The sequence below is a fragment of the Balaenoptera ricei genome, chromosome 5 (assembly GCF_028023285.1).
Source record: "Balaenoptera ricei isolate mBalRic1 chromosome 5, mBalRic1.hap2, whole genome shotgun sequence".
In the NCBI taxonomy this organism is placed as follows: domain Eukaryota; kingdom Metazoa; phylum Chordata; class Mammalia; order Artiodactyla; family Balaenopteridae; genus Balaenoptera; species Balaenoptera ricei.
The window spans coordinates 21,206,633-21,232,945 of NC_082643.1; the positions used below are offsets into that span (position 1 = coordinate 21,206,633).

Consider the following 26,313-nt stretch of genomic DNA (forward strand, 5'->3'; position numbering starts at 1 on the left):
TCCAACTTCAGTATAATGTCACCAGTGCAACCCTTTAAAGAAAAAAAAAAATCTGACTTCACATTGATATGCTCCCTGCCCTCAGAAATGACCCAGTAAATCTTTAGCTAAGTACAATTGGAATTTTGTTTTGGAATATCCTCTTAAGATTAGGTAACCAAAAGGGACTTGGAAAAAGAGCAAAATATATATCTGTTGCTTATTGGAAGGAATGAGTAATTTAAAAACTGGCAGCATGGACATTATTCAGAGTTAGAGGTCACTGATGAGATTTAATACATTTTTTTACAACTGGGGAAAAGTGGTAAACTACGAAAAATAAGTTTTTAGCTTATTTCTAAGCCAAAAGATGTCATTAATTTGAACTATTTACTATTTTTAAAACCACAGCAGCATAACAGTGGTGTATGTGAGAATTACCTTTATCTAAATAATACTCTACTTAACATGGATATATGAAATGAACAGTTCAGACCCCAGCAATATGTTTTACTATTGTTTGCAAACTATTTACTATTGTTTGCGTTTCATACAGCAGTAAAATAAAGAGAATAGGGAGCTCAAATTATTACAGAAACTGGTTTTCAGTAAGGTTCCAGTACGTAAGAAACCTGATACAATTCTTCAGCAGTTCTGATTTTTTTCCCCTCCAAAATATCCTGTTGTTAATGAAATTTTGGCATCATTTCACTATGGTAGTCAAAGTCTGGCCTCAGATAGAATTCCCTTGTTGTAACCATGGAATGGCCCATATGCCCAGAAGTCTGAGGTCCTTTGAGCTAAGTGCTAATAGACAAAAACAGTCCTCCTACAGGGGAATTGTGCACAGAGTCAGCAGGCCTCTGTGTTAGCCTCTGAGAGCCACAGGAGTGTGGTACGGACAGGGGGCGATCAGATATATTGAGGTAAGACACAAAAAGCTTCTTTGGCTTGTCAGATACAAAGGAAAGTTTATTTCCGGAAAGAACTTCCTTTGTAAATGTGGATGTTCAGAATTATGAATGTGGTATGGGCCTGCGGCCATGTTTTGCAGCTCTCGGAGCACTGGCAGTCCATCAGAAAACACCTGCAGCCTGACAACCTCTCCAAGGCTGAGGCTGTCAGAAGCTTCCTGACCTTTATCAAGCGCCTCAGGACTGCAAAGAAAGAAGAGATCCTCCAAATCCTAAAGGCTGAAAACAAGGAAGTACTGTAAGTGCCCTGAACATTGTGTGGGGTTGTCTGTGGGAAAGCATTACTGGGTTATTGTTTATTAAGCAAGTAAGATCCCTTTTTAACCAACTGCCTCACCTTCCAATCAATTGTTTTGTTGTTTTGCGTTTTCATTGAACAGTTATACCTCAGTGCGGTAATGCAGTGGTTAATTGACCAGATGTGCAATAACAAGTTTTCAGTAGTGACTCAGAGTGAACATTGTTTTTTGAGTATTCATGAGTTTACATCAAGTCTGGATTGGTACATAGATGGGGGGGCAGGGCTTCATTGTGACACCATGGTGCCTGTGCTGCCTCGCTGTTGTGAAATTGTGTTCCCTAGCTATTTATTTACACTGGAAAAGATTTCAGAGTTGATTATAAAAACAGAAAACGAATATGATCTTTTCAGTTGAAAATGTGCTTTCATTTTTATGTGATCATCCCCATTGAAGCCGTGTTTTAAAAAGAAAATTGAGTACTGAGGTAAACAGCCAAAAGAATCCAGAGAAAAGAAATATGTACATCATTTGAATATTTGATGAGAGAGTGCTTTATTTGACATGCACAGTAAAGAGAGCTGACTTAATTCCCAAATTTACTTTGTAAATACAAATACGCTTTCTAAGTAAAAGTGTTTTGGTCTTGTAATATAAAATTTGTCTATAACTACAAATTCAACCATATGACACTAATTATCCTAACTAATGATATAGAACATGGCTCAATTCATTTGACAAACAGTGGAAACTAGCCATTAAGATAATAAAAAATAGAAAGTGGCCAAGTTACACACTCAGATGTACACACACACACACACACACACACACACAGAGCAGCAGTAGTCACTGAGTTCAAGGGACTCAATTACCCAAGAATAAGAGAATTTAGTTTTTTTTCTGAGAAGTCTGTTTATTCTAGACTGTATTTGTTATTTACTCGCCTTGAAGACATTAAAAAAATTGATATGAATTCCATATGACAAACCACAAGTTAGTTGGGTACTATCTTCAAAAATAAATATTTAAACCAAAAGTTAAATATATGCAAAATCATAAATTATCAGACTGTTTTAATCATAGAACTTAGGAAAAATATATTTTAGAGTGACTTATCAAAAACAAAAATATGACAAGAATAGTGCAAAAATTAGCTATTTGGAACAGAGATTACACTAAGCCTTAGCCTATTTGTATCCTAAAAATTTTAAGGTGGCAATAATTTGTATGATTGCATGATGTAGTTTCTAAATCAGGTTATTTACACAATATTGTACCATATCATAGGTAACACACACGTAACGTAGTACCGTAGAAAAGATACTAGGATGCACTAATATCAGAAGACCTAGTTTTAAATTCTGACTTCCAACAGTATACAACCTTTAAGTAGGTCATTTACATTTAGCTTCCCTGAGCTTCACTTTCAACATCCGTAAAATACAGAGAATAATTCCTTCTATTTAGTGTAGGATAGTGAAAGTCAGGGTGGTGGAATGTAACATTTCCTGAAGTTTTTATTATGTGTATCTTATAACTTATAGAATATTAACAAGTATGCCAAGAGGAAAGGCTTCTGTGAGCAACTGAGTTTGAAGAACACTGGGAGAAACCAAGTTAAACAGTTCTCTGCTACAGAAATATCCAGCATCTTTAATCTGATAATATTACGTATAAGTTTCCTTAAACATATTCCAAACTTACACGACTTTGAAAATCCCTTTTCTTAAAGCATTTGGTAGGACTAGTATTGCATGAAAAACACTTTAGGAAACACTGTAATTAAAGACCGTGTACTTCAGTCAGAAAAACCTGCGTTCCAATCCTAGCTATATTTTTACCAGCTATGGGACCTTGAACAAATGACTTGATATCTCTGTTTCTTTATATATAAGGGAGAATATTAGTATTAAACTGATAGAGATGTTCAGTGAGGTGATGGTATTAATACCAGCATATATTTATTGAACATTTACAATGTGCCAAGCACTATTCTAAGTGTTTTACATAGATCATGTAATTTAATCCTCCCAGCAATCCTAAAATAACTACTGTTTTTAGCCCCATGTTACGGATAAAGAAGTTAAAGCAAAAAGAGGTTGCACACCTAAAAATTTCTAGTGCAGTAATAGACACTTAATAAGTATTATCTCTCTCTGTTTGCTTCATTCACTAGGGTTTTTGTTAGGATCAAAATGATATAGTGCAAGAATATCTTTTTAAAAAAGTATAACATATTAAATACATGTATGGTATGTTACGTGAATGTGGAATAAAATATATATCAATACATACCTAATATGTTCATTAGTATGGCAACTGGTTTCAGAAATTTTACCATCCCAAGACTCAGCCAACCAAAGATTCTTGATGAGTAGAATATGTAACTAGCACTTTCCTGCAGGAGTTTCGCTCTGCTCACAACTAATCATTGTGGTTGAACTTGAACTATACCATGGTGCTTTTTATTTTTTAAAAAATGAGCAAAAACTTCTCTCTTGGATATAAATGAAAGTTAAAAGAATGTCCCATCTTTCCATTAAATGATACTGCCCTAGTTAAGTTATGCATTTGAGAAATGTGTATATTTGCAAAGCTAATTAGAGAAAGAATTGATTTGGGGGACCATAGCTTTTATATATGACCCATATAGAAAAGAGTTTGAACCTAATTTACAATATTATTTATATGATTTTATTTATAAATCTCCAAATTATATTTGGCTTAGGCTAATACAGTAAAATTAATTTGTATATTCTGAGTATACGTTGAGGAGAAAGAAGGGAGTTAAGGGAGAGATTTCAAATAGAATGGGGAAGGGTCTTTGGAGAAAGTCATTCATTTTTCTTTTGTTTAAATAAAAAATTTTTCACTTCTTTAGGAAACGTAAACCAATGGGGTCTATGAATGGTAGCGATTCAAAATAATTTCTTAAGCACCCTAAACCTTGATATCCATGACTATGCCTTTTCCGTAGACCCCAGCTGGTGGATGCTGTCACCTCCGCTCAGACCCCAGACTCATTAGATGCCATTCTGGACTTTTTGGATTTCAAAAGTGACAGTAGCATTATCCTCCAGGAGAGGTTTCTCTATGCCTGTGGATTTGCCTCCCATCCTGATGAAGAACTCCTGAGAGCCCTCATTGTAAGTCAAATGGAAACTGCACAAATAAAGGCTCTGGGCTGCTCTTAGGAACCTAGGCAGTAATTAAATTTGCTAGCATCAGAATACAGGCTGAAACTAGAGCCTTCTGATTATTCATATTCAAATTCCTTTGGACTATTTTCTTTCTGTTAATCATTAACTGTACAGTAGATTATTTCACATAGTGTCTTCTTTGTAATTCCTCTAAATAACTTGAACTATACTTTATGGAAATTTAAAGATTGTGTTCACCTATCATATAATGTAACATAGGACAAAATTCAGAGGGGAGAAGTCTTGATTATGCTTCAAAATTTGATTTTAAAAGACTTATTTTGACTTCAAAAATCTTCATGGTATTTGACGTACAGTACATTGTATAATGTATAATCTTATACATGTTATATATATATAAGCTATAATTCTTCTGATATTAAAAATTATATTGGAAGCAAAAGCTAGAGTTCTCTTGGATCCAAGGTTTAAAAACAAAAAGTGCACTTATTCACTTATGATTTAGGGGAATAGTTCATAATCTTTTTAGAAAATGGGTTTGTTTGAAAAATCTGAAAAATCAGTGAAGCCCCTCATTACCCATACATAAAATTTTACAGACCATTTTTTGGATTCACTGGCCCAATGAGCCCAGTCCATAAACCTCTCAGGACTTCACAGACCCACGTTAAAAATACCTGGAAGGACTCTAAGACTCTTCAACCCAAAGCTAGATAGTGAATTTGTAGGTGTCCCCAAAGCAAAATTCAGAGTTTGCAACCTAGGAACATAAAAACAATTTCCTCAGGCTTTGCCTACTTTGTTTCTTTCCTTAAAATATCCCTTGGAAATGTTTAAATGTTTTGGTAACCTATTTTATCCTTGTTTGGCTAATAGAGTAAGTTCAGAGGTTCCTTTGGGAGCAATGACATCAGAGAATCCGTTATGATCATCATTGGGGCCCTTGTCAGGAAGCTGTGTCAGAATGAAGGCTGCAAACTCAAAGTAAGTGCAAATCCAATCTCATTTACCGTATCTATAGTTCTGGACCAATCTATTTAACATTTACCGTGCTGCCCACCATTGGGGCAGAAATCAAATTTGTATGGTTTTTATGACATCAAAGGACTATGGCTTCTTACATTTTTCAATTTCCATAATTATTTGAGTTGGCTGGTTTACTTCAGCAATCATATATCAAATATCTTGGCTAAACACAAAACTCACATATAAAAACATCCATTCAGTAGTATTTAATGAGTGTTTACTCTGTGCTAGGCATGATGCTAATGCATTAATATAAAGATACATAAAACATTCCACCATCCTCAGAGAACTCCTAGTCTGTTTATCAAATGCAAACAGATAAATAATAATATTGAAATATAAAGAGAGTGCTCTGGGGCTTCCCTGGTGGCGCAGTGGTTGAGAATCTGCCTGCCAATGCAGGGGACATGGGTTCGAGCCCTGGTCTGGGAAGATCCCACATGCCCCAGAGCAACTAGGCCCATGCGCCACAACTACTGAGCCTACGCTCTAGAGCCCGCAAGCCACAACTACTGAGCCCATGTGCCACAGCTACTGAAGCCCGCGTGCCTAGAGCCTGTGCTCTGCAACAAGAGAAGCCACCGCAATGAGAAGCACCGCAATGAAGAGTAGCCCCCACTAGCCGCAGCTAGAGAAAGCCCGCACGCAGCAACAAACACCCAACACAGCCAAAAATAAATTTAAAAAAAAAAAAAAAAAAAGAGTGCTTTGCGAATACTACAGAAGATGCACCAAACTATTCTGTTTGGGAGTGCTGGCGAAGCTGTCACCAAAATGATAATATCAAATAGCTTAGCCTAGAAGAGCTTTTTAGGTGAAGAGATAGTTTTGTGGAATAAAGGACATTCTAGGAGAGATACAATAATGTATAAAAAACCCAAACTCAAAATGAGCCTGGTATGCTTGAGAACAGTGAGAAATTCTGTGGGGCTGGAGCAAAAATATGTATGTTTGTGGGGCAGACAGGTGGGAGTGCTGATGAAGGAAAGAAGGGAAGAGAGAAGAGAGGTAGGCTGGATCTCTATTAATGGCAAGTTAAGGAGTCTCGACTTCATTCTGTAGAGAAAAGTGAGAATAATGTGGTTTTTAGGTGGTAAATGACACACGCCGATTTTCTTAACCTAGGAAGAAGCAAAATGGTATATAGACTGGGTGTCAGCTGCATTAGGGCCAGTACGATCTGATCAGAAATGTTTGCAACAACCTGGGCACGAATTAATAAAGGTCTGAATTAACGTAGGTGCTGTACGGTGAGAGAAGGAGACAGATTCAAGAGCCCTTTAGGAGATAGAATTCATAGTATTTAGTGACTGATGGGATGCGGGGAATGAGAAAGAGGTGAGAATCCAGGTGACTGTTAAGCTTCCAGGTTAGGATACTGGATGTATGGTGATGTGAACCACTTAAGCAAAATTTATTATAGAACCTGGTTTGGGGGTGGGAGGAGGGTAGAGCTATTAATTTGTTTTGGCTATGTTTGAATCCTTTGGGACACCAGGCTGAGTTGTCCAATAGGCAGCTGGCCACATCCATCCGTAGCCCAGAAAAGGAGTTAGGACCAGGAATAGAGAGTGACTGAAACCTTAGGAGACAATGGGATTACCCAAGGGAGGCATATAGAGTGAGAAGGAAGCAAAACAAAGGATTACATTTTTTTTTTTCACACACACACACTGTATTTTATTTTAACAAGAGATAAATAGACTGACACCAAGCATTGTACATGGATGACCACAACAAAAGCAACAATGATTGCAATTACCAAACATGAAACACACTCATACTATGTCATAATATTGACATTCAGTCCAGTAATCCTCCACTGTAACAGCTCCTTTACTTTGTGGTGAAAATTGATTTGTATATTCTTTGCCTCTGAGTCCTTGTGGGATTTTTTTCTTTTAATTCAAACAGAAAGTCACAAAAATTATACTCATCCTCATCAGTTCACTCAGTCCCATGTAATTAATTTTTTTTTATCTTGATCTTTTGTTAGCACTTTTATGAGTTCATCAGTTTTTCATTAGAGTTCTGAAAATTCAGTTCAGCAGTACAGTCAGTTACCAGAAACCTGTACTTGTCAGAGGCTTTTCCATGAATTTCTTGAAGATGAAACCCAAAGGATTACATTTAAAGTTCTTCTGATAATGGGACAGCTTAGTTATCACATCTTTGAAGTTACCTTATGGGTAAAGCTGTAAACTATCCACTATCACTGTCATTCAGTTTTGTTAATGTTTTTGAGCAACTTTTAAAAAAATGCATCTTTGAAGATAATGAGACTTGGCTACCAAATGGACCATAGCAAATGTTCAAATTTTCTTTTCAACTTTCTGCTGTGGAATACTCATCTACCTTTTGCCCATATCAAAGACATCTGGATAGAAAGAAAACGATGTATTCTAAATACAAATTTAAGGCATCTGCTGGGCACACAATCCACAATACCTTACTGTCCAAAAGGTACCTGTGAAGCTATCGAGTGCTATAGCTTTTCAGCATTTACTGGCATGAAAGCTACTGCCCTATGACAGTCTAAATGGCAGCTAGACAGGTCACAATGAGTACTAAACCTCTATTTCTTTTTTCTATTTGTTTTTGCTTACATTTTGATCTCCCTGCATCCTAATTTCTTTTTTCACCAAATTTATATTTGAAAAAATTCAAACCTATGGAAAAGTTGTAAGCATAGCACAATTCCATTAATATTTGTATACCTGCTTCATCTAGATTTGCCAATTGTTAACGTATTGTCATATTTGCATTATCTCATTCTGTTTTATTTCATTTTATATTATTCTGGTTGAACCCTTTGAGAGTAAGTTGCATGCATCTGACATTTTACCCCTAAAGACTCTTACTTCTTATTACTTGAGTGCCATTGCATCTAGGCTCTTATAATGGACAAAATACATATATTTACATTTATTAAATTGCGAGTTCATACTGCTACCTCTAATTCTACAGGGTTCTTTCTCTCCTTCCGTCATTCCGTAATTATACCTTCCTTCTCCCACAGTGAGAATGCTGGTTCTCAAGAACATTAATATCATGATTCATTTGCTCAATCCTAAAACATGTACAAAATAATCTTGGAATTGTTACACCAATGTCATTACAAAAACCAAACTGACTTAAATAAAGTTCAAGACTTCATCACAGTCTTTTTGACCTTCGAATATATTTCACTAAAGGTTTACAGTCAGAGGACTATGTTCAAACATTGTTTGGATTAATTCTTTTTCATTCTCTTCTGTTTCGTTATGTTATTACTCTGATATACATTCATGTTCATTTGTTTCTGTTTGAAATCAATTTTAGCCACCTTTCATCCTTGTTGACTTCATTTTATTTCTTGAACATATGAAATAGTAACATGATTCAAAAGTCAAGACTTTATTTTAAAAGTATTCTCAAAGAGGTCTCATTCCCTTTCCTACCCTTCCACCCATTCTCACCTACCTTTTCTATGTAAGCGGTATCATTAGTTTTAGGTTCTCCTTTCTGTTTCTTTTTGCAACGGTAAGCAGATGTACACACACATTTTATTTCTTTTTTCTTGAACAAAATATAGCCTTCTATATACACTCTCTTGTATCTTCTTTTTTCCACTTAACAACATACCTTGGAAATCACCCCATACTGGTTCACAGAGATCTTCCTTCTTCCTTTTACAACTGCCTAGTACTCTATTGTGTGTTAAACTGAGGCACCACAGTTTGTTCTCCCATGTATGGTCATTAGGTAGTTTCCACTATTTTTACTATTACAAATAATGCTTAAACGAATAATCTTAGGCACACTTTCTCTTAATTTTGGAGATATAGCTTCAGGGCCAGGGTATTGGATCAAAATGCAGATTTGTTAGCTTTTGCCAAATTATCTTCCATGGGAATTGTAGCATTTTATGTTTCCACCTGAATGCCTATTTCCCTGTAGGCTCAATAACAACGTATGTTATCAAACTTTTGTATTTTTAAAGATCAATCTGGTAGTTGAGAAATGGTATTTCTTTAATTACATTTGAAGTTTAGCATCTTCGTTCTCTTTGGGGGCCTTTTATATCTTCCCTACCCCCCCTCTCTCCCATGGTGTGTGTGTGTGTGTGTGCGTGCGTGTGTGTGCACGTGTGTGTGTACCTGCAGCCTGATTTCAGAGTTTATAAATCCTATAGATAAATTAGATCTTAGGAACCTTTATTTTACAGATGATACTGAAGCCCCTAAAACGTACGTAGCAGCAAAGGTAAAATAAGAGCCTAGATGTCCCTATTTCTAATTTGCTTTTCCATTAAACTATTAACTTGCTAGTTCATAGTTTCTAGACCAGAAACCTAAAAGGCCTTTTTTGATTAAAGAATATGTTTGAAAAGTACCTAGCAAAGTACATGCTACATAAAAGGCATTCAAGGAATGTTTTCTGAACAGTATATCAGCATTAAACAAATTTGGAATCAAGTGGAAACAAGCACTTTTTAAACATTTAGAACAAGACCTTACAGTTGAGTGCTAAGTGCTTTCACCGAAGTTGTTACTAAGGAAAAGGTGTGTGCCACCATTTAGGCACCATCTAACCATTATTTTAGAATTTCAATGAATGGGCAGTTTTAGGAATAATCAATCACAAGGGAATTTAAAAAATAACTTTATACATTCAGAATGTGTTTAAAAGTAAGTGTGCCCATTATTAATTACACTCATTGCTTCTTAATATGTTAATGTATGTACTTTTTAAAAAAACAACAACAACACCTTTATCAAGCTTTACTTGTTCATTTTCATTGTGTGCCTCAGTCAGGCAACCAGTGTAAAACTTTCTAAAACTTTAGGCTGTTATCTTGGACACAAGAGTGAAGATGATCTTACCCAAGCTTTGTTTAGTATATGGTTATGCATATGTCTGATGTAGAATGTGATTTTTTAGGGAGTGGTAGAAGCCAAGAAGTTAATCTTGGGAGGACTTGAAAAAGCAGAAAAAAAGGAGGACATAATGATGTACCTGCTGGCTCTGAAGAATGCCCGGCTTCCGGAAGGCATCCCACTCCTTCTGAAGTACGCGGAGACAGGAGAGGGGTCTATCAGCCACCTCGCCACCACCACTCTCCAGAGATATGATGCCCCTTTCATAACTGATGAGGTAAATTCTCCAAGAATATGTGCAACATTCACAAAAGGAAAAAAGCGTGCCTAATCACAAGTCAAATGCAAACTTCTCTGAAGTCACCCTATTTTTTTTTCCAAACTAACAATCTCTCTTTCCTGTTAGAAATAACTCTTAAATTGGATTTAAGGCTATTCTGAAGCAGCCTCACATTTTGAATAGATACTGTGCTATATTCTGAAGCATAAATATTGAAGCACATTCTCTTGTTTTAAGAAACAAATTCTTTTCTGAAATATCTTTACTTCCACAAGTTTTAAGATGCTCTTAAATTTTTTGACACTGGAATAACCTGGCTTAAGTATTACCATGTTGGTTCCTACAGCTGCATTTTCAGGAAGCCATCCCAACTAAACTTTTTTTTAGGGCAGAGAATGTTTATAAAGTGTAAGATAAACTGCCTGCTGAGAATGATGTTCCCAGTTTGCAACTATGTTTTGTGTCAAAGTTGATAAGCTGCAAAGTGTGGTAATTAGGGTCACGAGTTTTTGAGATAGACAGACCTGCACATGGATTCTGGCTCTGTCCCTTCCTAGTTGTTTTTGCTTCGGTGATTCTTAATTCCTATATACCTGAGAACAAGGTCAACATTTGCGGGAGATAGAAAAAGGCAGAGGAAAGTAGAACTGAAAGAAATATTTATAAATGCCTAGTACAGAACCCCAAGCACTGCATATTGTTAGGCAATGCTAGTGACCAATGAAATTATTTGTTGCCACAGAATGTAATTATTTTGGCAAATTTTCTTTTGTGTTAATGTTTTGTTGAAAAAAGAAAATCCTCTAATATGACCTATGGACTTTGGGTGTTAATGATGTATCAATATAGATTCATCAAATGTAACAAATGTACCACTGAGATGCAGGATGTTGATAGAGGAGGAGGTTGTATGTCGGGGGGAGAGGGGAGGGATGGGGAGCACGAGGTATATAGGAATTCTATACTTTCAGCTTGATTTTGCTGTGAACCTAAAATTGCTCTAAAAAATAAAGTCTATTAATTAAAAAAAAGAAGGGAAGATTCTGAGGTACCTCATTGTAAGGAAATGTAGGTTCATATAGCCATCTCTCTCCAGAGCCCCTTTGCCATGTGGCAGTAACATCTTTGAAAATTCTGTGGTTGTTAGGGAATACCATGATATGCTGCAATAACAAACAAGACTCAAAAATCTCAGCCTCTCATCCACTCTATGGCTAAAGTAGGTAAAGGAAAATGTGGCCCTGAGCTCACTACCATAGTAGGAGAAAGAGAGGGATAAGATACACCAGCTCTTAACTGCCTTGGCCCAGAAGTTACCCACAGTGATTCTTTTCATGGTCCATTAGCCAGAACTATGACCCCAACATAATTGCAAAGGAATATGGGAAATATTGGAACACATGTCTATTTTATGAGCGTTAACTCTTCCTGCACGATATCAATTTTAAAAATCTAGATGCGCACTAACTAAGCCTGAACATCTTACGAACAGGTGAAGAAGACTATGAACAGGATATACCACCAGAATCATAAAGTTCACGAAAAGACCGTGCGCACTACTGCAGCTACCATCATTTTAAATAACAATCCATCCTACATGGAGGTAAAAAACATCCTCCTCTCTATTGGGGAGCTTCCCAAAGAAATGAATAAATACATGCTCTCCATGGTCCAAGACATCCTACGTTTTGAAATGCCTGCAAGGTATGAAGCAGTGCCCCGTCTCTGCTTATCCGAACTTATTTGTATGTTGATGTGGTACATGTGTGGCTAATAATAATGGTGTGGTCTTTATGCTGGGTTATGTTGCATAAAACCAAAGAGTTTGCCAAAACTATTTGGAGGGCCAGATTAAACAACTTCACTTTGGCACTGTGATTTGGAACTCTGGGTATGATTTTTTTACTCTAGGTCTCCTGTTCGGTCTGGTAACATCATATTGCCAAATGTTAGCAATGTTTTAAAATCCAACTGTGTTTTCAGTAGGACTATTTTTATAACTAGCATCATAAAATGAGGTAGGTTCCCACCAAATGGTCTTTCATCTTAACTTTCCAAATGTTAGGAATCTTTGAAGCCTCATTTATCACAGGTTAAATGAATTTACCATTTGAGTTTAAAACCTTAGACATGACCCATGTTTTAGGACTATTCAAAGTACGAAGAATGGAATCAGCAGACTTCATTGCTCTCAGTTACTTATTGGAATCCTCTTCCTTCCAGTTCCCAAGTCTCTTCTCCCAAATTCACTGCTGTCCCTTTTCCTCACTGAAATCAGAGGGCCAGGGAAGGAATCTCCATTTCCCCTGAGTTACATGCCACACACTGCCTTCAGGAAGGATCATGTTTGAGTGTTCCCAGTTGAATAGGGAAACAGACATGGGGTAAGGGTGGGAAATAGGTAAGGAGAAAGGAAATGGGAAAAAAGGCAGTAAAGATCGAAGGAAAGAAACAAGGAGTAAGACTGAAGGGAAAAGAAACAGGAGGAGTAAGTACAGACAAAGGAGCAGGGCAAGTAAGGAAGGAGGGGGAAGCAGATCAGAGATGCAGAAGAGAAACAAATTCTCTCTGCAGCCATGTGTGCCCGGTCAAATGGATTTGATTTCTCCTTCTATTGCTTTGCTTTTGTGAGACTCTGTGGGGGAGATCCTGGGTGTATTTGCTGCCATTGTCTTGTGAACCTAGTGATTCAGGGGACAGTAAAGAGGAAGCAGTGGGGTAGAGAGCAGCCTGGGAAACATGAGGAAGCCATCGCGAACACTGCAGGTCAGATTCTCAAAACTGAAAGCATCAGAGTTGGAAGGGACGTGAAAGACCCCCTCGCTTGCTATCTCTCTCCAGTGTGGGGGTCTAGTCTCCTGGTAGGTGGTGTCCAGACTTTGCTTGCACCTCTCCAGTGGTGGGAGGTTCACCACCTCTGAGGGAACTTGTGTCATCATTTAGAGACGCTCTCCATTACTGCTTTGCATAACTGAAATCTTCCATTGGCCCAGATTTTATTCCCGAAGCAAAGTGGAAGAGATCTAATCATTCACCCACATGCAGACCCTTTGAATATTTGAGGACTAGTCTTCATCTTTCCTTTTTCAGGCTAAAATCTTATAATCTAGTGATACTGGGGGAAAAACCTATAAGATAAACATTCTTCCTCTCAGTGATGTTTTACCTCAGAACTAGGTCCAGATTTCTTTGGTTGATTTTTTGATTTCTTTTTTGCTGAGTTGTTATAATTTTATTATTACTGATATGATTAGTGTTAAGTAGTCAGGAATGGAAATATCTCAACGCTAATTAGTTAAGTAGATAAAATAGAGGTATGGGGTCAGGTTTAAGACTTACTTTAGAGGATACTATTGGGTTTTACTGAGATGTTTCTTTAACTGAAAACTACACAAATATAGAAGAAATTCCTGGGAATTTGCTGTTATTTATCATTAGCCAGTGATAACATTAGAGGGTGTAGGAAAACATTTAAAGAAATATTGGGCAACCTCTCCAGTTTGGTACAACTTTCCTTAAAAGTATATACTATTTAACAGTAGAACCACGATGATTCAAAGAACATGTGTTTTCCACTCCTGAGGTGTGTCCATCAGTCAGCTTAAGCCATCTCATAGCTGGCTGTCCTCGCCTTGCTGTCATTTTGATACCAAACTGAATTTCAAATATCCGAGGAATGAAGGGGAAAGCCCTCATCCTGATGCTGGCACTCCAGCTGGCACCTCCCCAGTTTTGGAGTGGCATGAGGAAAATTTGGCCCCCCTCTTTTTTCCAATGAGGATTTGAGTTCTTTCCAAATCTGCCTTAGGAAACAGCCATTACCATGAATGTGCAGCTTTTTCCTTTTACGTGTTACAGCAAAATGGTCCGTCGAGTTCTGAAGGAAATGTTTGCTCATAATTATGACCGTTTCTCCAAGAGTGGATCCTCTTCTGCCTATACTGGCTACATAGAACGTACGTAACCCAAAAAGGGGTTCTCCCTCCCGCTCCGTCCCCCGCTCGGTACCGCTGGAGCTGTTGTTAAATTCTAGGTTGTTTGTGTTTTTGTCCTTAGGTAGTCCCCATTCGGCATCTACTTACAGCCTTGACATTCTTTACTCTGGTTCTGGCATTCTAAGGAGAAGTAACCTGAACATCTTTAAGTACGTTAGGAAAAATCCTCTTCATAGTATCCAGGTATCTCATTTTTCATTAATTTTGCTTATGAAAGTATGTAAGAGGTTAGTGTGCAGTAAAATAAAATATATACTAATGACAGCACTATAGAACGTGTAAATGAATGGTGGATCTATCATGTCGCCCATGATTCCATCATCTGCAAGAGGCTGTATGGTTTACAGTCCCAGAGAGTTTCAAACATGAAGTTGAAAACTTATGTGTTTTGAGTCACTGAACTTGCCAAACATCCATAGTTTTTTCAAAGGTACACGTAGTCACAAAATTGAAGTCATGCCAGTATTTCTCATGTATGTTTTAAAAAATATTTTATTTTTATCCATAGATATATTCCTTGGAGCTCCAGATATTTATTTATAGAATATATTTCCTTCTCTTGGTGTTTCTATGAAGAGACTGATTCCCCATAATAGAAGCTTTCATAATAGAATATGGTTCTCCAAAGAGTCAATCTATATTTTTTCAATATTGCTAAGAGAGAAAAGAATAAAGTGTAGGCATTTGACAATTGGCTGACTTCCATCCCTTTAGTTTTACCCCAAATGTGGTGACAATCTCTAAAGGCTTCCTAATTGTGAAATATACTTTCTTTTTAGTTTTTATGCATATCAAACTATAGCCTTCTCAGTAAACTCATTTATGCTTTAAAAATGATGCAATGTATATAAACTTGAGTTCTTATCAATATTGTATTACTACACCTTTGATAGGACTCTAGTTAGGATACCACGCTTTCTGTCCTGAGGAATCACCATCTGTTTTCTGATAACGCATTCTGAAATGCCAAATGCCCAGTGGCTCAGGTGCTGGGTCTGGAGGACAGAGAGTATGTAGGACTCCTGAGTGCGGCAGAGATCTGGATGTGAGGCTCCTCATGGTGTTCATCATCTGTTCTTTTACTGGAGAAAGTTTCATGTGGAAAGGTGTGAGTCATGGCTTAGAGAGCTCCACACCCTCTCATAGGGCAGACTGTCCCAACACTTCTCCACCTCTTTTTAGGGGCTCTACAAGATAGCCCATCCACTACGTATGACAGTTCTGCAGAGACTGAGTCTCTAGGATGACGCCATTAAATGGAAAGCTCATGGTCTTTGCAGTCAGACAGAAGGGGTTTGAGACTTACCTCTGCCATTTGAGCTTTTTTTTTGGCCTCATCTGCAAAATGGATACAATCATATGAACCTCAAAGGGTGGCTGTGAGGATTAAATGAAGAAAACGAACTCATATTCAGGCCTAGAGTTGTTTTTGTTTTGTTTTTGCCTAGCAACTGCAAATGTTTGAGTTTTTGACCCCCGGGAAAGTTCTAGTTGTAGCTCATCATCACGTACAGAACAGGCAGGGAGCTAATGTCATGAATGCTATATCCATTTTCTCTAGGTGGTCATTGAAGCCCAAGGACTGGAGACCTTAATTGTAGCCACTCCCGATGAAGGAGAGGAGAACCTTGACTCCTATGCTGGCTTGTCAGCCCTCCTCTTTGATGTTCAGCTCAGACCTGTCACTTTTTTCAACGGATACAGTGATTTGATGTCCAAAATGCTGTCAGCATCTAGCGACCCTATGAGTGTGGTGAAAGGACTTATTCTGCTAATAGATCATTCCCAGGTAATTCATTCTGCAACTGTTTACTGAATGTACCAGGCATGCTTTAAATGTACTCCATGCTTGGAGGATACAAGACAAAGTTCCACCCACCTTGGAACTCACATTCAAAGCATTTGACCCTCTTGGTATTATTGCCCTTTCTCTTCTTCTCTTTTGCTACAGGTAAATGTGTTTTCTTTTGTCTGTATTATCTGATTAAGACATCTTTTCACTGTTGAGGCAAAAGAAGGAATACTCAACATAATATGAGTATAATATAATGTCATTTATATCTCAATAAAACTAAAAGGCAGTGAGGGAACCGATGTGAACAGAGACAAGAAATTATGGAGAAAATAACCTAGGATTCAACAGAGAAGAGATGGCCTTATCTCTTCACTTGGCTTTCCTGGGCACAAGGGCTTAGATGATATTTTTTTCTGAAAGCAATAGCTGAACTACATGGCTTCACAAGTTACTGATGACATTCATCATGACAACAATGGTAAGATCCAACTAGTGCACCATCCCTGCCAAATTCTTAGAGACACAAGCAACCACTGACGCCAACCACACGTTTAATGGAGACTCTTTGCCCCAAATTCTCATGTTCACAGAACCTTACAAAGGTTCACTCATTGTTAAATAGGATTACTTTCATTCACTTGACCTGCATTCTTCAGAATAGTTTTCAGTTTGCTTCACCCCTAAATCTTACATTACTGTACTAAGGTATGACAATACTATATTCTGTGTGGTAAGATTTAGGTGACCAGGTTACTGTGAGATGGGAGTGGGCTGCCTCATGGAATTTTTTGAGAAACAGAAAAGGGTTAATCTGAATAACCTTTGAGTTTGAGTGTTTGATGCTTAAAATTTTTTTTCTTTAGTGGCTTAACATTTCCTGCCTTACTAAAGCATAGCAATATAAAAACGGAATATTTGCTAAAAAAGGATCTTACGGGAAATCCTTAAAGTGATCAGTTGCACTCTGATTTATATTTATGATATTGAAGATATATGAGGAGATTGGATTAAAATTTACAGACTATAGGACTTGCTTGGGAAGTTTGCTTTTGTGGTTTAATAAATTCATAAGTAATAGCCTAGTTTATTTTTTATTTTTTAACATCTTTATTGGAGTATAATTGCTTTACAATGGTGTGTTAGTTTCTGCTGTATAACAAAGTGAATCAGCTATACATATGTTCCCATATCTCTTCCCTCTTGCATCTCCCTCCCTCCCGCCCTCCCTATCCTACACCTCTAGGTGGTCACAAAGCACAGAGCTGATCTCCCTGTGCTATGCAGTTGCTTCCCACTAGCTAGCTATTTTACATTTGGTAGTGAATATATGTCCATGCCACTCTCTCTCTTTGTCACATCTTACCCTTCCCCCTCCCCATATCCTCAAGTCCATTCTCTAGTAGGTCTATGTCTTTATTCCCGTCTTGCCACTAGGTTCTTTATGACCGTTTTTTTTTTTCCCCTTAGATTCCATATATATGTGTTAGCATACTGTATTTGTTTTTCTCTTTCTGACTTACTTCACTCTGTATGACAGACTCTAGGTCCATCCACCTCACTACAAATAACTCCATTTCGTTTCTTTTTATGGCTGAGTAATATTCCATTGTATATATTTGCCACATCTTCTTTATCCATTCATCTGATGATGGACACTTTGGTTGCTTCCATGTCCTGGCTATTGTAAATAGAGCTACAATGAACATTTTGGTACATGACTCTTTTTGAACTATGGTTTTCTCAGGGTATATGCCCAGTAGTGGGATTGCTGGGTCGTATGGTAGTTCTATTTGTAGTTTTTTAAGGAACCTCCATACTGTTCTCCATAGTGGCTGTATCAATTTACATTCCCACCAATAGTGCAAGAGGGTTCCCTTTTCTCCACACCCTCTCCAGCATTTATTGTTTGTAGATTTTTTGATGATGGCCATTCTGACCAGTGTGAGATGATACCTCGTTGTAGTTTTGATTTGCATTTCTCTGATGATTACTGATGCTGAGCATCCTTTCATGTGTCTGTAGGCCATCTGTATATCTTCTCTGAAGAAATGTCTATTTAGGTCTTCTGCCCATTTTTGGATTGGGTTGTTTGCTTTTTTGTTATTGACCTGCATGAGCTGCTTGTAAATCTTGGAGATTAATCCTTTGTCAGTTGCTTCATTTGCAAATATTTTCTCCCATTCTGAGGGTTGTCTTTTGGTCTTGTTTATGGTTTCCTTTGCTGTGCAAAAGCTTTTAAATTTCATTAGGTCCCATTTGTTTATTTTTGTTTTTATTTCCATTTCTCTAGGAGCTGGGTCAAAAAGGATCTTGCTGTGATTTATGTCATAGAGTGTTCTGCCTATGTTTTCCTCTAAGAGTTTGATAATGTCTGGCCTTACACTTAGGTCTTTAATCCATTTTGAGTTTATTTTTGTGTATGGTGTCAGGGAGTGTTCTAATTTCATTCTTTTACATGTAGCTGTCCAGTTTTCCCAGCACCACTTATTGAAAAGGCTGTCTTTTCTCCACTGTATATGCTTGCCTCCTTTATCAAAGATAAGGTGACCATATGTGCATGGGTTTATCTCTAATAACCTAGTTTTGACTTTTGCCTTCACTAGTTACTTTCTGTGTGCTCTTGGGCGTTTACTTAATAGCTTTAAACCAGGATTTGCTACTCATAAAGTGAGGCATCTGGAACAGATGATTCACAGTTTTTATCAGCTTTGTTCTTTGCCGGATAATTTGAGGATCTTGATTTGTTGGATTCTGGTTTTGAAATCATAGATTTTAAGATCTGGGAGTGACCTTAAATATCAGATTTACTAAAACTCCACCAAAACATCATTGGTTGAAACTAGATGCTAATTCCCTATCTTTATTATTCCTCATAACAGTTCAGGCTAGCTGTATATAACAAAAAACGCCAATTTGGGGTAGCTTAACCAACTAGTTTGATTTTTATCATATAACAAGTATTTGGAAGTAGGTAGTCCAGGATTGATATGGAAACCCTAAGATATTGTTAGGATCCAGACTCTTTTTCCTCAGGTTGGCCATCTTTACTTGTGGTTTTTAACCTCATGCTTGTCACCTCATGATTATCAGATGGCTGCTGCACTTCCAGCACTAATTCCTCATTCCAGGAAGGAAGAGAGAAGGGTAAGGTGCAGCAGAGTCTGAGACTCTTTTTCAAGAACTGTCCTGCAAGTACTATCTATTTCTACAAAAGATAAGCATCTACAAAAAGAAGTCCTTTTTTATTGACCCAAACTGTGCCATATGGATATCTCTAGCTGCAAGAGAAGCTGGTAAATATAGTTTTTCAATGGTTGTATCGACACTCTGAAGAAAACTGTGTTTCTGTTAATATGAATGAAAAGAAGGACAACCAGCAATGTGTTTCATGCCCCTTAATCCTCAAAATCACAGAAGAAAAATTGTTCTCAAATTATATTAGAATTTTACACTGCATTTTTCCATTGAAGTATTACCTCTGGAGAGATGTATTCTTAATGAAAGAATCTCTGAAGAAAGCATAAGAGTGCTGAGAAAGTAGTCCACATTTTAAGATGCAGGAATAATAACAGTTCAGTACCACCTGTATGTACTCACCTACCCAACAGCAACGCCTAATAGTCTGAATCGGAGTATAAATCTTGATGCAAAGATAAGTAATAACCTAGGTCAGGGTTGGCAAACTTTTATGTAAAGGGCAGAAAGTAAATAGTTCAGGCTCTGTGAGACATATGGTCTCCGTTGCTACTCAACTCTGCCATTGTAGAGTGAAAATAGCCATAAGTGATATATTAACATATGAGCGTGGCAGTGTTCCAATAAAATTTTATTTACAAAAATAGCCAGTGGGCCAGATTTGCCTGCAGGCCATAGTCTGTTGACCCCTGATCTAGATTATCTTGTATGATTTTTGTCTTCATTAAGCTAGGGCACTGCAGGCATATTCTAAGAGAAAGATCTTCCCTTAGCTATTGAACATAGCCCAATGCCAGTGTAATTTAGAGTGCAGTATTTGGCAGATCTGGGTTTATTATACAAATATGCTGTTTGAGTCTCCCTAGCTCTGCAGAGCACTCCAGTAATGCCATCCTAGTTTCAGGGGCACATACCACTCTAGGTCAAGTGCTGACATTGAAGGAAATTTTGGCAGTGGATGACCTGTCACAAACACCAGGGCAGATGGAATTACTCTGTGCTTACTCTCTTGCTCTCTTTTTGCAGCTAACTGGATTACTCTTCAGAGGAGGATGTCTGATAAAGTCAGATTAACAGGGGGATCCTCCTTAGCCAGCAAAGAACATATTTTCCTGAATGGGAGCAATGGGATGAGTTGTCAAAATATCAGTGTCTGAGCTCTAAGAAACACCTTTAGGACCAAAAGTAAAAGATCAAAGGGGTCACATTAGCTACAAATACAAAGCTCCAGTATCTTGTTCTTCTAGTTCATAGACAAGAATTTAAATAAATATGTCCTCTTGGTGAAACAAGGACATAAGCCTATGCTTTATCTTTTTTGCAATATTTCTCAGAACAGGCTTCCTTGCACACTAGGAGACAAATGACAATTATGACTTCCTGCTAGCCGTGCATGTATGGTAATAGAAAAGTCTCCCCACGAGAGACAGTCTGGGTATTCATTCTAGCTCCACATGCAGCCTCCAAGCCTAATTTTTCTTTTCAGTCTTCAGATACAATGCCCACCATGGACAATTTGTATGGGAATTAAATGAGATACAAAATGTAGAGCTTTGGGGGCACAGTAGGTGCTCAAAAACTGTTAGTTCTACTTATTTTACACCCCTCAAAAATTAGAACCACTGCACTATGTGGTTTAGTCCCTTTCACGAAGGAAAGAGTGGTTTGTCCTTCTACAGGGGTCAGTGGTCTGGCATTCTATTGGGGGGGCAAACAAATTCCTCTGTGACTATGCATAAGAATTCTTCCACGATCCCTTTGCAGAAGAGAAATGGAATATTCCCGGAAAGCCAAGGCACTCCTCAAAACCCACACTGCAGTGGAAATGCTTTCTCCCCACAAAAGCCACCTTGTTTAATAGCCGTGAAATGTTCTTTTCCATGGCAGTTGGTGTGTTTTGACATCCACGTAATGTATGGCCAGTGGGAAGGCTAAAGTCCGCATCACAGACCTCTACCGAGTTAGGTGGACTAACAAGATTATAGTTTTCAAATGGGGAATAGAGAATATGATCCAAATAAGGAAGTACTTTTGAGGCAGGGCATACAATAGGGTCAATTTGGAAACAATGAGAATAACAGTGCAAACGCAGAACTCACATCTTGGTTCTGCAGTTCATGGGCATAGGTTACAATTGGGACATGATTATCGTGGTTTTCTCAGGATAATTTGTCTTCCTTCATATCAGTTATGATGCCTGAGGTAACCCCTGCATCCCACTACCACCACATTTTGTTCTGGACCTAATGTAGCAGTAAGTACCCTTAGGGCTGTCTCCTAATGCGGTCCGAGCTCTGTGTTGAGAATCTCATGCTTTCATCCAAGTGTCTTTCAGACTGAAGGTAGTTTCATGCCACAATCAGACTTTTCTAGTAAACCAAGTTCTATGATTGAGATTTCTTGCCACATTTTTTTGAAAGTTGGAGAAAATTCAGGGAGATCAATGATCAACACAATACTTTCTAGGAAGTGAAATTGCGGCATTAATAGTTGGTGAAAGCATGGCTTATTTGGTCTGAATAGGGCAGTTACGTAAAGAAGTTAGTCATGCTGCCAGTTGCTGTGGACCTAAGATCTTTGGAGGAATATCAAAATTAAAGGTACTGAGCCTTTTTCCCAGAACTGTTATCATTTCAAACACTGTCCCAAGGCATTCTGATTCCAATCCAGCTGGAGTATTTTTCAGCCAACATCACCTCACCTAATGTACAAAGAATTGCAAGACTTAAAGGGTAAATGCTGGCAAACAGCATAAAACAATGGGTTTCAGACAACTACAAAATTCCTGAGGAGGGACTACGTTTGTAAATGGGTACTGTCCCTCTGGAGTATGCCGTGGAGTTCATGTTGGTCTTGTTTGTTATTTTCATGTCATTCCAAATGTCAAACAATAGGGTGTTATGGCTTAGTTAAGTTGCCTTGCCTTACTTTCCTAGCATTCCTTTCCTAGGCAATTCCTGGAAGTTGTATACTGCACCGGCAGTTTTTATCCTGCCTTTCATTTACCAGCAGGATGCAGTTTACTATATTTGACACAGCATATAACTACAGAAGTGGTAAAGGACTTCAAGAGATCATCTATCCCAAACCCTCACCACCCATCCCAAAGCCACACTGGATTTCTGATGGATATGCTTTCATTTTCCCTAGTCTTGTGGTTCTAAAATTTAGGTGCATCAGAAGCACATGAGGGCTTATTAAAACACAGAGTTCTGGGCACCACCCTCAGAGTTTCTAATTCAGTAGGTATGGGGCTTCCATTCCTAACAAGTTCCCCGGATGCTCATGTTATTTGTCAGGGAAGCACACTTTGAGAATCATTGCCCCTCCCAAAGTGAGGCAAAGATTGAAAGAAAGCACCCTTGTCAATTGACACTTCACTTCTTTAGTATTTTAATTGACTAAATAATTTAGCAAATCAATAATCTACTTCCGTGATCAAGGTTAGAAAGTGTTTCCAAGCCTAGGGAAAGACTTCAATGTTAACACAAGTCAAACGGTATTACCTACAGCCGGAGGTTGAATGTGCCTTTGAAAAGGGGCTGTCTAAATTGTGCCCCTCCCCCTCCCCTCCTCCTCCTTCTTCTAATTCTTCTTCTTCTAACTATTATTCTATATTTTTGTTTCTAGGAGCTTCAGTTGCAATCTGGACTTAAGGCAAATATGGATGTCCAGGGTGGTCTGGCTATTGATATTTCAGGTTCAATGGAGTTTAGTCTGTGGTATCGTGAGTCTAAAACCCGAGTGAAAAATCGGTAAGCATATGTATAGTACTCTATGCAAAGAACCACAGAGATAAGGTTTTTAAAAAATTTTATCGAAATATAGTTGATTTACAATGTTGTGTTAATTTCTGCTGTACAGCAAAGTGATTCAGTTATACATATATATAGTTCTTTTCCGTATTCTTTTCCATTATGGTTTATCACAAGATATTGAATATACTGTGCTATGCAGTAGGACATTGTCGTTTATCCATCCTCTATATAATAGTCTGCATCTGCTAATCCCAAACTCCCAGTCCGCCCCTCCCCCACCCACTCTCCCTCTTGGCAACCACAAGTCTGTTCTCTATATGCAGAGATATGTTTTTGGAATTAACATTCCAACTTCTTGAAATCTATGCTTTCTGTTTGTAATCATTAAATCGTAGAGTAGGGAGTAACCATGGGAAGTCATTCTTTCCATAGCTTCTTATGAGCAGGTAGGTACCTAATATGACTCAGCCAAGGATCTTTTCGCTTTTAAAGACATCCCTGGACAGCTTGCACAGTGGATGAAATGTTCATCTTCTCTTGGTATTCCACTTTAGTAGCTGACAATGCTGTCAGAAGACTTTACTTTTAAGAAATTTTTTTTAGCTTATCCCTCTTGTTGGGATTTAAAATCTTTCTTCTTTTGCTGTCTTCAGTGGAGAAAAATAAAAAGATGATCACTTTTGTGAGAATCTAAGTCTTAAACATTGAGTCCTTAAGTGTTTTTATTAGTGTTCATTTTTCTAAACAGAATTTTCTCTGCTCCTTTAGTTTTTCTAATTGATGCATCACATCAAATGAAAGTGTTTTATTTTGAACTTAAAACAATGTCTTTGAACCAATGTGATAATCAGAAGAATTATTCTTCTGTTTGCTGTAATACTGAAGAAAAGAACATGAAAATGCAATTGATTTTTACCTTTTGGGATATTTAAAAATAAAGTGGGGCAGAAGTGAGATAGGAGTGCTACAATTAGATTTTTAGTTTATTCTGAACAATGGGTGAAGGAATTGAGAAAAATCAAAAGGTGGCACATTTAACATGAAAGGTGACCCTCAGTGTTACTAAAAGGAACCAAAGAATGAGAAATGGGAGAGGCTTTCAGAGTGATAAACAATATAATTTAGGGCTTCCCACTGCATCAGTCATCTTGGTCATCTTTTTGATGTATTTTCTAGACAGAAGTTTACCTAAATTAAACTGAACTGAATTATTTTCAGAAGGAAATCAACAACAGCTACAACAAAAATTTCTGGCTTTTTAAAAGAGACACGGTATCCCTAAGTATCTGCCTGTGTCCACATTATAGCCAATTCATCTTCAATTTTCCATTTGTTCATTTAAAAAGTATCTCTTAAGCCTTTGTTGAGTGTAAGATATGAGAAGGTATTCAGGGGTTTAATGAATTCAGGGAAAAGGATTCAGGGATTTAAATGATACCACCTCTGACCTACTTTTACACTGGCAATAGCAGCAGGTGTGCTGTGAGAAGCACAGCAAAAATTAGTAGCCTATTAAAAGAGCACGAACGTACAACTCTGATTTCATCTAAAGCCTACAATTAAATTAGAGTAGTCCTAGAGGTAAGTCTTCTACTAGGATTGTTATCCTCTTCATTTTCATCCAAGCCTCTATCTTAGTCAGTCCAATCTGTCTAGGTGATCACTGGAGAACCTACGATATCTGTCCTTTCTGGGGCACCCAATATACATGCTGTAGGAATGGTTCTTTGTGATACTGTATTTTTAAAATATCTTGGCAACCATAGACTTCTGTCATCAGAGACCCTGTGGAGAAAGTAATGAAATGGAATTGAGGTAGCTGCATAGAAGCCAACAGAGAGATAGTTACCAAGAAAATTGTTATAAACATCAACTGTCTTCTGGGTGAGCTTAGACTTTGTTTTAAGATAACACAGGTATTTCTGACTTCCTGATAGGACCAGGTCCCAGGCATGTTTTCATCATGGCTCTTGGTATGCCCATACCAAACATTAATGCCTGATAGACATTTCATTCCCACATCTAGAACTGAAGGCTGAGGGAGGACTCAGGAATAGGGCAAAACTTCACTGCCCAGTTGCTGGGATAAACCAGTTCCTGGTTACCAACAGAATTCTAAGCACATTTAGGTCACCTATTAGTCCCTTAAGTGTTTCTTTCCATTTATCAGCATGAGAAATTCAGACCCTGTGGTCTGTTAGTTCAGCTCAGTTAAATGTGATTAACAGCTTATTTTGCTCAATTCTTAGGGTAGCTGTGGTGATAACGGGTGACATCACAGTGGACTCCTCTTTTGTGAAAGCCGGCCTGGAAATTGGTGCGGAAATGGAAGGAGGCTTCGAGTTTATCTCCACGGTGCAGTTTTCTCAGTACCCTTTCTTAGTGTGCCTGCAGATGGACAGGGATGGAGTTCCGTACAGGTGAGAAGCAGTGCTTATGGAATGTTCCAGGGCCAGCCCCAGTTCACCAGGAACTTGCTCCCAGTTTTGAGCATTCCATTACAGAAATTAAAGGAAAATGGTAAAAACCCAGTGAAACATGACTTTTCTTTAAATGAGTAAAAGAATAATTGATAAGACTAAAAAAAAAAAAAGTTAGTTTCTAGGATACCAAGAAACTGTAATGACTAGTTCATTTGATTCTGGAGATAATATCGTTTTCTAGCCCAGAAATAATTTATCAAGGCAACAAAGGGATTTGATTTACCGTAAGAATTGCCACACAGTTTCAGCAAAAACACTAGATGCATATTTACTATCAGCTATCTTCACAGTTGTCTCTTGGACAGAAAGTTCGAAACAGAACATCTGACAATAATTTACCATGGTTTAAGAGCCCAAATGAATCACAATTTTTAGGTAATCCATACAACAGCAACTTGACCTGGTTTAAGTTTTGGCTCAAGCTTAAGATTTTGGGATTTTGAATTTATAAAAAAAAAGGCTTTTAGTAGAGTACTTAGTGTCCCAGAAACTAAATATATAAGTGTCCATGTAGTTTTCCCAACACCTTATCCACTCCAGAGCTTTTCATTTACACTGTGCCCTTTGAA

General features: G+C 37.8%; 1 protein-coding gene across 2 annotated transcripts in view; it reads left to right on the forward strand.

Annotated features, from left to right (window-relative positions):
• The window catches only part of MTTP (microsomal triglyceride transfer protein), a 56,426-nt gene that overhangs the window by 27,862 nt on the left and 2,251 nt on the right, over positions 1-26,313 (forward strand). For both annotated transcript variants that reach the window (XM_059922468.1, XM_059922469.1), the window contains 10 exons: positions 1,034-1,191; positions 4,170-4,338; positions 5,230-5,337; positions 10,303-10,515; positions 12,011-12,222; positions 14,377-14,474; positions 14,575-14,696; positions 16,075-16,302; positions 23,134-23,258; positions 25,511-25,681. In XM_059922468.1, coding sequence (XP_059778451.1) covers positions 1,034-1,191; positions 4,170-4,338; positions 5,230-5,337; positions 10,303-10,515; positions 12,011-12,222; positions 14,377-14,474; positions 14,575-14,696; positions 16,075-16,302; positions 23,134-23,258; positions 25,511-25,681 — 1,604 coding nt within the window. The remainder of the gene's footprint in view (positions 1-1,033; positions 1,192-4,169; positions 4,339-5,229; positions 5,338-10,302; positions 10,516-12,010; positions 12,223-14,376; positions 14,475-14,574; positions 14,697-16,074; positions 16,303-23,133; positions 23,259-25,510; positions 25,682-26,313) is intronic.